Source organism: Pongo abelii, chromosome 5 (genome assembly GCF_028885655.2).
Source record: "Pongo abelii isolate AG06213 chromosome 5, NHGRI_mPonAbe1-v2.0_pri, whole genome shotgun sequence".
NCBI lineage: Eukaryota > Metazoa > Chordata > Mammalia > Primates > Hominidae > Pongo > Pongo abelii.
In genome coordinates, this window is record NC_071990.2 from 79,770,543 (window position 1) to 79,786,415 (window position 15,873).

At 35.7% G+C, this 15,873-nt stretch overlaps 1 protein-coding gene across 1 annotated transcript; it reads left to right on the forward strand.

The window, feature by feature from the left end:
- Window positions 1-3,289: 3,289 nt before the first annotated feature.
- LOC100436515 (proteasome subunit beta type-1) lies at window positions 3,290-4,193 on the forward strand. The gene has a single exon (XM_002817081.6). The coding sequence runs from the start codon at window positions 3,338-3,340 to the stop codon at window positions 4,061-4,063; it is 726 nt and encodes a 241-aa protein (XP_002817127.3). The 5' UTR covers window positions 3,290-3,337; the 3' UTR covers window positions 4,064-4,193.
- Window positions 4,194-15,873: the final 11,680 nt, after the last annotated feature.

The window sequence follows — 15,873 nt, forward strand, 5'->3', positions numbered from 1 at the left end:
TAAGTTTGTTCATTATACCCATTGTGTTGATTGAAGTATTTTTCACCCAGAAAGGAAATTATCATTTGTCTACGCAATATTAATACAAAACGTCAGAATTCTAAAAGGAGCTAAATTTAATACCAGCAATTGTAATCTCAAAAGTAGTATATGTTTGTAGGAATTTTAGTTTGTTCTCTTAATTTATGGACCATGATAATAATGACAAAGATGATACAGTCTGGTTATGCTTGCATGTGGCTTCTCTTGACTAATGGTGGGCAGTTGGTGGCACACGGGGCAAAAACAACAAGTTGCAGTATATTAGCATGATATACCAACTATTTTAAGATCCATCCCTGTGGAAACTTAAGCAGATCAAAGGCTCTGAATCTGATCTGTCAGTATCAAGCTACAATACTCCATGCTGCTTTTTTTTACTAGGGTCCTGATAAGCAAAGGTATTTAATTACTCTTTAAAAATTAAATATCTTTACATAATGAAACTTTGCTTTACAAAAGGTCATACTGACACTAACATATCTAGGCACAATTATTTGTAAAGCAAAAATATGAAAGATGCAAGAAAGCTATGTGTTTTTGTCATACACACATATTCTATATAGACTATGGAATTCTATTAAATGAGAGATTCTGAAATAAAAAGTTCCAATACTGTTGCAACTCTGAACTAGAGATCACCTAAATATTCTCAGTCAGGTCAATTGATACTGGAAGAAACTCAAGGTTATGTAAGGACCAGTACGTGACTGGCTAAATTTACTATTTGAGTACTAATGATCTTGCCATCTCAGTTATCAGTAGCCTCAAAGCTTAAAGTTTACTTTTTTTTTTTCTTTTTTTTTTTCATTGTGAGACAGAGTCTCACCCTGTCTCCCAGGCTGGAGAGCAGTGGCGCAATCTCAGCTCACTGCAAACTCTGCCCCCTGGGTTCAAGTGATCCTCCCACCTCAGCCTCCCATGTAGCTGGGAATATGGGCGCCCTCTCGGCTAATTGCTGTATTTTTGGTAGAGACGGGGTTTTGCCATGTTGGCCAGGCTGTTCTCAAACTCCTGGCCCAGGCTCCCAAAGTGTTGGGATTACAGGTGTGAGCCACCGTGCCTAGCCAAGCTTTGCAATTTTTATGGAACTGGGTCATTGAAATGTTTGATAGTTGGAGATTTCTTCTTGTATCAATCCCAACCAATTTCCAATCTCTATGAGAGTTTTAAAAGAGTCCCTATAGTGGCAGGGACTCTTTTAATTATCACCAATTGATTTCAAAAGACTACCTGGTGGAAACCTCTCATAAGAACTTTAAAAACTTTTCCTAAAAGAAACTTTTAAAATATGATAGCAGAAACTCACAGAACCTTCAATTAACAATGCATGAACTAATCATGTCCTGGAAGTTTTTGAGAATGAAGAGAATAAACTTATTTGTTGAGCAATTCAACTGGACCCAGGTATATTTAATCCAACATTATTTTTTGTAGATAGATGTATTTGAAAAATAGATGCTGTAATCACAACTAGTGGCCTGTTAGGATAGAAAAAAATACATAAGCCCCTCAATTTTAAGATGTTAGCAATTTGACATTCTTCAACCATTTTATAGTAGCTTTCCAGAGGGAAAAACAACTATATTAAATAAAGATAATTTATCTTAACTGCCAATAATATGATTCTTTTATCCATACAATTACATGCCTTTTAATTTCAGCAGCAAATCAGAGTACGAGAGTAAATCTTCTGTGTGTTCGACGTCTAATTTTTCAGAATTATGTTAGGCTATTATCAATTATGAATAATACCATGATAACCCACTGCCTTTCATAATCTATGCTCAAACTTTGACCTCTTTAGCATCCTTAGATTTGACAGGAGAGTTTCTAGGCATATCGAGGGATACCAGTGTTTTCTCTATACATCTTATTTGGGTAAAATCACAGGGTTTTATGTAAATTTAAAAAATCACTTTTCTTAAAAGTTAACTGGAAGCTTTTAACAGGTAGATGTTCAGTGTTTTAGTTAAAGGCTTTCACTTCACAAAAAAAGATTCCAATTTAACTTAAAATTCCAACAGCAAATATCTGAGTTGAACAGTTTCCTTCAATACATAGGTTTGCACATGCACAGACAATGACAACTTACTGTCTCATTTTCCCTGATGGCTGGTAAGTTTTAAAGAAAATATCAGTATGAAATATATTTCAACTCCAGACACATTCAATGTGAAGAGAAAAGACCTAGAATTGAGAAAATAGGGGTTGTCTCAACAACTTTTTTTTCTATTTTGTGTGTTAGTCTGAGTCCTCAAATCTTTCATGTTCCTGTGGCACTTCTGAATGTTAGGTGCGGCAGCACATTGAAAGGGTTAAAGGGTTGTAGACTTGCAGCAACACTAAATAATTGCAGTCGAATCAAGGGCACTTGTATGGTTAAGATAGTTATAGTATCTCTAATCTATAATACCTGTAATACAGTTATGATAGCTGTATAATATCTCATAGTATCTATGAAAGCAAGATAGCCGTGAGGCAGTTCACTTGATTGTTCTTTTAATGCTATGTTGCTGATGCCTGTACTCTGTGATATTCATTATGTAAAGTTGTTGCATCTTCCAATGGATGATTTTTTTTCTTTGACATCAGCTTAATGTTACTTTTGCCAGGCTACTTACTCCTGCTTTATGCTTTCCCACTTGACCTACTCAGCTCAGCAGCCCATCCAAAAGACATCACCTTAACCATGTAAACCTCATCTGTAGCAGGTATTAGGTGGGTAGTGAGAGATATATCAATGTCACCACTTTCAGGCAAAAGGAAAATTAAATTGGCTCATGTAGTCCAAGGAAGTAACCAAATCGTAAGTAGATCAGGGATATAGCTAAATCTCAGGAAACTGGAAACATGGAGAGAGGCCCTGGACGAATGTTAATTATGTGGATGAAAGCAGAGAATTGTCTAGAAGAGGAGTGTTAGGCAGACACTTCCAGATGTCCCATAGCAAAAAATAAAGTTTATATATTGCTTATCTTCTGTGAGGACTTTCTGGCACTCCAGGTAGGAAAATAGGGGTACAAATACTATGATTATATTCAATAAACAAAAGTGTTTCAATGGTGGGTCACTGACACATTCTGAAATTTTGCTCTCCAATATTAACTTCTGAAGGTTTAAAAAGTCACTAAATATGACAAAATTATGTTGATTTAACATATTTCTTCTTTGATTCTGGGGTCATTTGCTCCATTTTCTACAGCTTCAAAACCACAAATATAAGTGAGTAGAAATATTTAATGCTTTTATCTCGCCGTGAGACAGCAGGTGTCGGATCCGCAGGCGCAGCCGTGCGATGTTGTCCTCTACAGCCATGTATTCGGCTCCTGGCAGAGACTTGGGGATGGAACCGCACAGAGCCGCGGGCCCTTTGCAGCTGCGATTTTCGCCCTACGTTTTCAACGGAGGTACTGTACTGGCAATTGCTGGAGAAGATTTTGCAATTGTTGCTTCTGATACTCGATTGAGTGAAGGGTTTTCAATTCATACGCGGGATAGCCCCAAATGTTACAAATTAACAGACAAAACAGTCATTGGATGCAGCGGTTTTCATGGAGACTGTCTTACGCTGACAAAGATTATTGAAGCAAGACTAAAGATGTATAAGCATTCCAATAATAAGGCCATGACTACGGGGGCAATTGCTGCAATGCTGTCTACAATCCTGTATTCAAGGCGCTTCTTTCCATACTATGTTTACAACATCATCGGTGGACTTGATGAAGAAGGAAAGGGGGCTGTATACAGCTTTGACCCAGTAGGGTCTTACCAGAGAGACTCCTTCAAGGCTGGAGGCTCAGCAAGTGCCATGCTACAGCCCCTGCTTGACAACCAGGTTGGTTTTAAGAACATGCAGAATGTGGAGCATGTTCCGCTGTCCTTGGACAGAGCCATGCGGCTGGTGAAAGATGTCTTCATTTCTGCAGCTGAGAGAGATGTGTACACTGGGGACGCACTCCGGATCTGCATAGTGACCAAAGAGGGCATCAGGGAGGAGACTGTTCCCTTAAGGAAGGACTGATCTGTGTGCTGTTATCACCAATCAGTTCAGAACTGGTTGATTTTGTACTTTGGAACTGTACCTTGGATGGTTTTGTTTATTAAAAGAGAAACCTGAAGTACTCAAAAAAAAAAAAAAAAAAAAAAAGAAATATTTAATGCTTTTTAGTTTTTTGTCTATTTTCTATAAATATCTTGAGACTGGCCTGATTATATAGTCTAAGGAAGGAAAACCGTGTCAGAGCAAATCTTCATTTTATTAATAAAAATCTAAGAAATAAAAGGAGGTAAGAAATGTTGCTTCGGGTAAAACAAGAAGAAAAACCAAGCAACTAAAAACAACAAAAAAGAACATACTTTCATGAAAAATAAACTGGTGATGTGGGAGCACAAAAGAAAAGGAAAATCATCTTGAAATAACCTTTTAAAGTCAGATGTATTCAACTCATCAGAACAAGGAAAATATGACAATAAAAGTTTAGAGAGTTGATTACACCACAATGTCCACATCAACCCTATTATTATCTCTGTTTGGCCACAAGACTACCAGTGACAGAGCTAGAGTCTGAATCCGAGTCCTCTGGCAACAAATTTATGCTCTTTCTCTTGCTCTATGCTGCCTCCCATTCAAGCACATTGCATGCTTCCTACATACTTAGTAAGTACCTCCAGCACTTACTAGCTCAGTGATCACAGGCAAGTTATGGTAACCTCTTTGCACTTTACATTATTCATCTGTGCAGAGAATTATGGCATCTTTCCTGTTGTTATTGAGTTGTTGGAAGAAAAAATATGACAGTGCTTTGTAATAATAAAACTTATACGTATAAGGGGATTGTTATAATTAAAATTCATAAAGAAAATGGTTGATGAGATCGCCCAGCCACTGCTATCTTTGAGGACTCATGAAAGCAATAGTTGGAAATAATTTCTGTCTCTTGATTAGACACACTGTGGAGTTAGTGTTGCACCCAGTTTTTGTCTACTTACCTTAATAAGGATGCTGTGAAGTTGAGGAGTTTGGAGTAGATTAATAATATGATTAAAGTGTTGAATAAATAAGACCCATGAGAAAAGGAGTTTGAATTAATTGGTCTGGAAATAATAATTGCCTTCTGATACATGAAGCATTATTACAAGAAAAATACAGACCATCTCTCTTCTCTGAGAAATGACTTGAAAGTAACTGTGGACATATAACACAGGCATAAGAAGGAATTTACTGATAGGGTTGAGAGTTAAATATTAAAACAGGCTATAAGAAGAATATTTGGCATCTCCTTTGCTGCTAACTATTCTAGAGAAAAATAGACACATCAATTTGTTATGGCCAAGGAGCAGATATACTTGCAATCAGGGAACTAGAAAACCTAAATTATTTAGATCTTCTTTCAGCCTTCAAAAACTCTACAGTCGTCTGGCTAATTCCCTGATTAATCATAAAAGTGGTAGGTCACAAATTTTTCTAATTATCCTTGTGTAAATATGCAGACTACCTGAAATCTGTTACTATTTTACAATGTATGTAGTTTTCTTTCCTTTTTTTTTTTTTTTTTTAAGAAAAAGAGAGGAGAGTGAGATAGATGCAGACTCTGGTTCACGGCACATTATCATCATTGATCTGAGCAAAACGAAAAAAAAAAGAGCAATTTTAAACTGATTTCTTCTTGTTATCATATTCTACTCCCTCCCAAACAGGTAACTGCTCTAATGTGTTTGATATACATTCTCAATGCTCTAATGTGTTTGATATACATTCTCAAATTTATATGTATCTTTAGAAACATGTAGTGTTATTTTTTTGTGTATACTTTTAAATTTACATAAATGGAACCCATTCATTTTCTTCTGTTTTTCACAAAGCATTACATTTTTAAGACCTATGTTGTTTCTAACTACCATGTGGTATTCAGTAGTATGCCTCCACAACCTTATTTTAGTATAGTCCTCTAATAATGGACAACAATGTTGCTTCCAATTCCCTGCCTTCATAAACAATGTTGTGAAAAACATATTATCTTACATTCTTTTATAAAATTTTTATCTCCCCCTTTCTCTTTAAGAGTGAGATCAAATAATCATATGATATATGCACAATGACTTTGCCAGATTTTTCTTCAAAATGGCAGAAGCCAAATATGAAGAAATTCTCATTTATCCATTAACGATTAATATTATCAAAATGGGCATTTTTTTCCCATATGGTGGATGTAAAGTAGTATCTCATTGTTAAATTTATTTTCTATTTACTGAGATAATATACTAATTATCCATATATTTTCCATCTTTCTAGGTTTTTAGTCTTGCTAATTCTAGGAGTTTCTTCCATAGTACCATTATCATTCCTTTGTCTGTTTCTTATGTCTATTCAATTCATCTATTTGTCTATTACAACTGACGTTTGGATCAAGATTGCAGTTAATTTATAGAGAACTTTCAGGATAGTTGACATATTTACATTGTTAAGTCACTTCATCTAAATGCAGTTCTCCATTTATTCAGGTCTTATTAAATTTTATTTAGTAGGGTTTTAAATTTTCTCCCTAGAGGATTTGGACATTATTGATATCTAATATGTGGTTTTCTTTCTAGAAGTTGACAGTATTAACTAATTTAGCGTACTTGTTCAATATTATCTCTGTTTATGCCCTTTATATCTGCAATGCTGATAAATTTCTCAAGACATGAAGTATGTTTAACTCAATCTGTGCAGTGTCTACACAACTCCATGTAAAGATAGATATTGCTATGTAGTTTTGATTAAATGATTCCCTATTTTTTATCTTACAAAGTGTTTCTAACAAAATGATAAATTATAAGATTTAGTTACTTTTAGAACAAGTAGTTGCCAAATCAATGATAATAGACTTAAGTAGTAAAATAATATAACCTCTCATTTATATTACAAATTTTAATAACTTCCTACTATGTGCCAGGCTACCATATGTTCTAATATGATCTGTGAATGCCTAAAATCCTGAGATCCTTTCAGGGGGTCTATGAGATAAGAACTATATCCATAACAATTTTGAGATGTTCTTTTTCTACTGTGTTGATATTTGCATTGATGGTGCAAAAGCAATAGTGGGTAAAATTGCTGGTGTCTTAGCATGAATCAAGGAAGTAGCACCAAACTGTACCAATGGTCACTGTGTCTTTGACTGACATGTACTCACAGTAAAAACAAAAACAAAAAATAATAATAATGCCGGTTGTATTTATTAAGAATATACTTGCTGGAGCAGTTAAAAAATAATAATTTTATTAAATCTCAATCCTTGAATTTGAATCTTTTTATATTTTGCAGTAAAATTGAAAGTATGCATGCTGAAGTACAATGGCCATTTTGAGAAAAAAACACTTTTCACATTATTTGAAAGCTGAATTAGCCACTTTCTTCATGGATCATCATTATGACTTGAAAGAACAACCGGCTGACAGGCTTAAGAATTTTGCAAACACTTTTTTTTCAAAAAATGAAAAATAGTGAGTCTGTTATTTCAAAATAAGCGACTAACAATATTTGATGCCAATAAAAAATTTAAGTTTTCAAATAGAAATTAGGATTTTGGAAAATTTGTATTTCCTACTATAAGCTTGACAGCTTCCCAATACTAAAGACACTTTGATGAGATCAGAACAAACGTGCTTTTAAAATATTATATAATAAAATATGTCAACATTTGAAAACTCTTTATAAACTAGTAAACCAATAAGTTCCAGATGACCAATGCATGATGTTACAAAGTCATGCAGAGGTAAAAGATCTATTCAAATCTCACAGTAGACCAAAAAATTTATGCACAGTGAAAAGGTTAATTGATACAGATTCCATGTTGCAGCTTACCTTTAAGGAATAGCCACTTGTTGACCTTTAGTGTAGTACCAAAGATGGTATACACAAGTACCTAAAAAGTCTATAAAATATACCTCCTTTTCCAATTATATGTTGGTGGGAGGACAGATTGTCTTCATATATTTCAATCTGAACAACAGATCACAACAGATTGAATATAGAGACAGATATGAGAATCAACATCTTCTATTAAACCAGACGTTAAAGAGATTTGCAAAACAGGCTAGGTACAGTGGCTCAAGCTTGTAATCCCAACACTTTGAGGCCGAGGCGGGCAGATCACCTGAGGTCAGGAGATCGAGACCAGTCTGGCCAACAGGGCAAAACCCCGTCTGTACTAAAAAATAAAAAAATTAGGTGGGTGCCTGTAATTCCAGCTACTCAGAAGGCTGAGGCAGGAGAATCACTTGAACCCAGGAGGCAGAGGTTGCAGTGAGCTGAGATTGCACCACTGCACTCCAGCCTGGGTGACAAGAGCAAAACTCCATCTTAAAAAAAAAAAAAAAAAAAAAAGAGATTTGCAAAAGAAAGAATAATACCACTCTTTTCACTTTTTTTCTATTTTAGAAGATAGAATTACTCTTCATAAAATGTTATTTATGTTAACAATTTAATTGGCTTATTACATATACCAATCATAATCCAACAAAATAATTGTTTTTTTAATGAAGAAATCCATTAATATTTTCCAAATTTCTGTTTTTCAATTTCTAGTAGCAAATAATGGTAGATATAACTTACGTATAAAAAAGCTCCTTGGCATCCTGAGTGATTTCTAAGAATGTAAACTTTCTGAGATAAATAAATTTGAAAATCATAGCTCTAGAAATAGAAGAAGAATGAAAGAGATGAATTCCTTGCCCTCATCCTGGTTGGGGCATGCAGGTGAAGAAATATATAAAGATATGGTTCAGATTGTTTAAGGGCACTAAAAGTAAGGAAGTGATGTGGTGCCGAGTACATGAGTAGAGGTGCTTTAAGTGCAATTCTCAGGGAAGTCTTCTCTGAGGAAGTTACAACTTAATCTGAGACATGAAGAATGCATAAAAGTGGCCAATTAAAGAACTAAGGGAAGAGCAGCCCAGATAGAGACAGAAAGGATTTCATCAGTCTGAGACAAAAAGAGTTTGAATGTTTGGGAACCAAAGAGGCCAGTGTGCCCACAATAGAGCAGTCATGGAGAAAGTAGTGCTACAGGAGGTTGGAGAAGTGGCCAGAGGAGCAAGGGCCTTGATAGCCACCATTTGGGCTAAAATGAAAGTCCAGTGGGGAGCCCCTGAAGGTCTGAAGTGAGGCAATATATAATCTGATTAAGATGTTAGAAACTGACTCTGGCTGCTGTGTGGAAGATGGATTGCTTGCACCTCTCCATCAAACTTGCCTGGCCAAACCCCAAACCTGGTCAAATCTAAATCTCTATTCACTTTTCACCTGTACCTGAGCAATGAAACATGGATGGAGAAAAATCACTGGACCAAGCTGACTGATCTCTCTTTATGACCTAAATCTTCAAGTGGCTTTTAGTCATGCCATATTTTAAAATATAATTTCCCACTATAGTTTTATAATTTCCTAGTAAATTCACCTTCCTACTCTCTTAAATAACTATTTTGCATCTCCTCTTTCCTTTGGCTTTCAACATCTGTCTGCTATCCATTTTTTTCAGCTGATAATTATCTTGCTTGCTATTTCAACCAAAAGTGAACTTCCACATCTCTGGTCACATTTGCCAATCTACTACAAACTGAGCCTCCTGACTTCCCTCCAATTGCAATAGATAAATTGTCTAGTTTACTACCTAAGACCACTATCTCCATCTGAGCTCTGCATTTCCTCTTTCTTGACTACTTGTGTACCTTGCTACAGCAGATAACTTCTGTCTTCCTGAGTCATCAGTCACCATCTGTAGCACTCTAGTTAGGTGTTCACTCCCTTCATTTTACTGAAGTTTCCTTTTTCAAGATCATCAATGACCTCCACATTGTCAATGTAATTCTCATTTCTTAGACTTCATCTCACTCATCTTCTCAGCAGCATTTAACAGAGTTCATTATGCCCTTCTCATCGAAATGCTTCTCTCACTTATCCTCCAGGGACCACCTTCTCTTGGTTCTTCTATTTCACTGGCCACTCTTTCTTTTAATAACAGTATTTAAATACTGTACAAATACTGATTAGCTCCAATTAGAAGAGCCACCTGACTTCTCCTTCACATCTTAGACTCATATCCAACAACCACTCAACATCACTATCTAGTTAACAATTATTTCAAGCTTGGGATGTCCAACTTAGCTCCTATTCCTCCCCCAGTCCACCCATACAAATCCGTTCCACCTGCAGTATTCATGATCTCAGTAATACCATAATTACATTTTTTTCAAATCAAAAACCTTGGAATATGCTTGGCTCTTCTATTGTCTTGTCCATCAGTAAAATCTAACTTGTCTATTGCCACAATTCTAGTTCAAGTCATCATTATCTTTTGACTATACTCTCCTAATTGGTGTCCCTGGTTCTGCTTTTGTCTCTCTACAGGATACTCTATAGCAGCCCAGGTGATTTATCTAAAACATAATTTTAATAATATCTGCTTTAAGTTTTCCAAGGGCTTCCTACTTCACTCTCAATAAAAATAAAAATCCTTGCCTTGACTTCCAATAAATGATCTGGTCCCACACCACCTCTCTTACCTCCTTTTCTAACAGGCTTCCCTTCCCATCCTACCTCTCAACTCCACTTCAGTAGCACTAGGCTTCTTGTTCCTTGAACAGAGAAAGCATACTTCTAATTTAGGGGCTTTATCACCTGCAACTCCCTCCATCTGGAATGCTCTTATTTCAGATTTTTGTACAGCTTAGTTCCTCACTTCTTTCAGGGTTCTGCTTGAATATCATCTTATCTTGAGGACATTCCCTTAACACCCTTTAACTCACAGGCAAAGATGGAGAATTGAACATGTGCATTTCCCTTAGCACCCTCTTCAATGTCAACTAAATGTCAGTTAATGATTGTATTTTAAGCCTGTAAACTCACAAAGACAAAAAGAACAAAGGAGACACTAATGACAAAATTTTGGAAGGTGGAAAGAAGAGATAACAAAACACACACACATACACAACACACACACACACAACACACACACACACCATGACTATCCATTCCTCTTACCTAGCTTTATTTTTCTCAATAGCATTTAACCTAGATAAATGTAAGTAAATATAAACACAAGATATTTATTTATTTTTACATTTGTTTGTTGTCTCTTCCTTTTTGCTTCCAGAACATAAGCTGCATGATGGCAATCTTTTCAGTTTTGTTTTGGTGTTGCATTCTCAAGCTTTGGAATCATAGCAGAATCAAATTCAGTATAAATTTTTGACTGAATAACTGAGGTGGCCCGGATGAGTGTAGTTTGTGTCAGGTGTGGGGTTGTGGGAATTAAGTGTTCTACTTTCAATGTTAACTTGAGGTGTCTATTAGACATCCAAGTGATGATATCAAGTGAAATCCGCATATCTGGGGCTAAGTCATGGCTAAAAGTATAAATTTTAGAGTCATCAACATTGGCTCTAAAGAAGATCACCTGGGGGGACTATGAACATGAAAAGAGAAAAAGCCAAGCTCCAAGCCTTGGAGGACAACACCATTTAGAGATCAGGCAGAGCAGAGGTCTTTGAACCTTATAATCATACACTACAATTTGTAAGAAGAAGAAAAACTAATTTAAACTAAGCAATGTGATATGTAGATATTTATCTATAAATAATATATGTTTCTTTACACAAATATATTATGTACATTATAAAATACACAGACACAGATATTAAAAAAGAATGAGCTGAAGGACTTCCAGTTAAAGAGGAAGTATTGAACACATGCATTTTTCAGCTCCCTGCTAAAGGCCCACTACACTGATAGTAAATGGATTTTAAAAAATAAGGTATAAACCCACAAGGCCAAAGAGAACAACAGACAAACAATATCACCAAAATATAGGAAGCTGGAAAGAAGAAAGACAAATGGCAACTGACTCACAGACTCAGGAAAGCTGAGGCTGCAGTGGAGAAAAAGCAGAGATACAAACTGATTTACAATACAGAATCAGCCATGCCCCTGATCCCCCTTGCAAAGGCTCAGAATTTGTTTCCAGCACTTCTGCTAGTGGAGCTTAATGTTGGGCAATAATAGACTTAGCTGAATGTCTGTTTGAGAAGCAGATACATCCACAGACATCCCCACCACTGTACACTACTAGGTGACTAACCTCTACCAGGCAGCAACAGCCTGGAGACTTATTTTCTGAAGAGGGTTAAGAGGGGATCTTGCCTGCAGAACAACAGGCACACGTGAATGGGAATTCCAAATGGAAAGCAGGGAGATTAAGTCAAAGTTAATATCAGAATGCTTAAAACCAAAATATTAAGAATAATTTCTATTTGTTACTAAGGGATGTGGAGGCAAATAAAAAGAACACCATTTTGTTGTGTAGCAATGATTGCCAATGGAATTCACCTACATAAAAAGAATTTTAAAATAATAAATTGCTATATAACATTTTCTTTATTTCTTAGAGCTATTTCAAATATTTATTTCTATTTCTTTTAAAGTGCATGGATTGTTTGAACATTATCTTGGTACATGAATGCAGGCATTTTAAAGTAATTGCGTTTGTTGTATCCTGGATTAGAAGCAGGCATAAATATTGATTTCTTCTGTGCTGTATAACTGATGAAACAGAGTCTACTTTGAGTACCATGGCATCACCAAAACTTATTTCCATATTTCCCATGATATATGTATATATCTATAGAAATAGTTCTTGGAGATGCAATAATAATATCTTGCTTTTGTAATTTTATACTTTTATGTTTACACACATTGAGTGTACCACATATTCAAGACTTCATTTATAGTAATACTGTTTTTATTCTTGGAAATCACGATGCTTATATTATTATTATTATTTGCCTGGATATCCTTTCTCTTCTTATCTTGCTGAAAAGCTCCCATTATTTTTCAAGAACTATCTCAAATATGACTCTCTCTTTAGGGCTTCCTTGACTCCCCTCAATCGTTAGAGTGCCATTATTAGTATAACATAGTATCTTGTTTATACTTACATTATGGTAGCCTCTGCATTATTTTATAATGATAAGTCTGCTAATTCTCTTAGCCAAAGTACCATGTCTTACTTATATTAGCACTCTGTTAACCGATCAGACTGGGTACACAGCAGTTATTTAATGAATGTTTAAATGGATGTTTGAAAATTATTTTGTGCTCATTATCTCATTTGATTTTTCCAGATTCAATCAGTCACTAGTTCCTATTGCCCTAAATATTTATTATATCTGTCACTTCTTATCCACGCTAGTGTCTACTGCCAAAAATTCATGTTCCTGCTGTCTGTTACTGGGAATATTGGTATCTTAACCTGATTTTCATTTCTAGTCTCACTTTATTTACCCATCAGAGTGACTTAACCACAAATTTTACCATTTTCTCTCTACTTTAAAACCTTTAAGTGGGCTACATTTAATTTAAGAGATGATAGAGTAAAAGTGAATGTTATTTAACCTACCACTTTAAACATATTAAAACTGGTCAAAACAATGTTTAGCCATTCAGACAATAAGCAGTATAGGATACTGATCTCTGAGAGCAAGGAGACTAATAGGAGAACCCTTTTTAATTTTTATTTTTTACAGACAGGGGTTTTGCATTAGTTGCTCAGGTGAGTCTCCTGGCTTGAGTGGTCCTCATGCCACAGCCTCCTGGGTAGCTAGAACTACACGCGTGCACCACCACACCCAGTTACTAAGTAAGCCTTTTGATTGTCTCATCTTACAGCATGGAAAAAGTTTCTAGGTCATAGAAAGGTGAGAGAGTGCCAAAACAAATTCTGGCATCTTGCTCAGTTGAAGTTACAGAGCTTGGAGTTCAGAGAGAAGAAGGCACCTAGAATTTGTGAAGCAAATACTGAATTGAAGAGTTTCAGAGAGAGAGAGAGAGAGATTGCAAGTGAGATAGAGCACCCCAGATCTTCCTAGGGTTCTCCACAAGTCGTAAGGCTGCATACTGATCTGCAGATGCATGGAAGGAATTGCCCGAGGCTGAGAAAGAATCCTCAGGAAAAAAATAGGTGAAGCAATTTTTAACTTTACCTAGGCAATTCCTCCTAATACATGGGCATGTATTAGGGTCCTCAGAAGGATAGTGCCTCAGTAATGGGGACAATTTAACCTAAACTAAAGGTTATGCTACATCTGTTTCATAAAGCTTAAAAGCAAACCTCAAAAGGACCAAATACTGATTCCAAGCAAAAAAATCCACTTATTTAAATGAGTACAAGAAAATCCAGCATCCAACAATGTAAAATTAATAATGTCAGCATCCAATCAATCATTTCCAAGCATGCAGAGAAGCAGGAAAATGCCACCCATAAGCAGGAGAAAAAGAAACCAATAGATACAGATTCAGAACACGAGAGTTAGAATTAGCTGATAAGGATGTTAAAATAGGTATGACAAATATATTTTATATGTCTAAGAAGGTAGAGAAAAACATGAACATAATGATGGGAAAAATGAAAGATATTTTAAATAAACAAACTAAACTTCTATAGATGAAAAATACATGATCTGAAATGAAAAGTAACTGAATGAGATTAACAGCATGTCAAACACTACAAAAAAAAAAAAAAGATTAGTGCATTTGACACAGCAATATAAACTAACAAAATTAAACAAAAGAGAGAACCCATTGAAAAATATAAACATAAGGTTAGTGAGTAATTAACTATTTTAGATAGTATAATATGTGTAACTGGAATATCAGAATGGGAGGGGAAAATGGAAAAAATATTTTAGAAAATAATGGTCACAATTTCTCCAAGTTTGATGAAAATTATACACCACAGATCCAAGAACCTCAATGAGCCTCAAGCAACATAAATGTGTAGCAAAACACATCAAGACACATCACAGTCAAATTACTAAAAATTAATGAGAAAATGAATATCTTAAATGTACCCAGAGATAAAAGACACATTATGCTCAAAGGAACAAAGATTAAAAAAACAGCAGCAGACTTTTTTGAATCAAAAACCTTGCAGGCCAGAAGATAATAGAGAAATCTCATTAAAGAACAAAGAAAACAAAAATGTTTAACCTAGATTTCTATATCCAGAAAAGTATCTTTCAATAATGAAGACAAAGTTCTTCATTCTGTTAAAGTGTAGCAAGCTGGGTGGTGGGGGGTGAGAGAGGTGGGAGTGTGTGAAGTGATGCTTTCCCATAACAATGAAAGTTTGTAGCAGTGAGTTACAAACTCATAAATTTTCTTGAACTCATTAGAGAGCTAAGATTATAGGACAATCAAGAGACCTGAAATCCAAAAACAGACCAGCCCCTCCAAGGAGCACAAGAATGTACAAAATGGTTCATCTGTGGCATGAAGAAAAAAAGCATAGGGAAAAAGATGATATGCACCAGCTAAAACTTTAAGAGATTTGTAGAAAAGCTGAGTGTGGGCTAGCATGAGAGTATAGATCCCTGGGAGTTACAAACACAAGGGGAGTTTGCACCTACTTGCAAACTCTTTTCCATTGGTTTCACTCAGGTGCTTAAAAGAAGGATCAGGGCAGGACAAGAGACCAGAAAGAACTTCCTTCAGTGGTTCAGGTTCACTGAAGCAGATGGGGCACTAATGTGGAAATGATAAGAAGCGTTTCTGAACCCTCAAGAAATAACAGCCTTGAAGGCACAGAGGTAGAAGCAGCAAACGCTGGTACTCAAGAACACGGATAAAGTATCATTGTGGCCGGTGGATGGGTTAAAAAGAAAAAATAACCTTACTCATTAAAGAGGGGCAGAAAACAATTCTAGACAACAAGTTTCTATCAAAACCATTCGAGGTCTCTTATTGCTGGGAAAGACTCAGAAAACTCCCTGAACAAGACTCACGAAGTATGCAAG

Bases quoted from the DNA above. Each gene is read 5' to 3' on its own strand.
- LOC100436515 (XM_002817081.6), top strand. From the start codon at position 3,338: ATGTTGTCCTCTACAGCCATGTATTCGGCTCCTGGCAGAGACTTGGGG.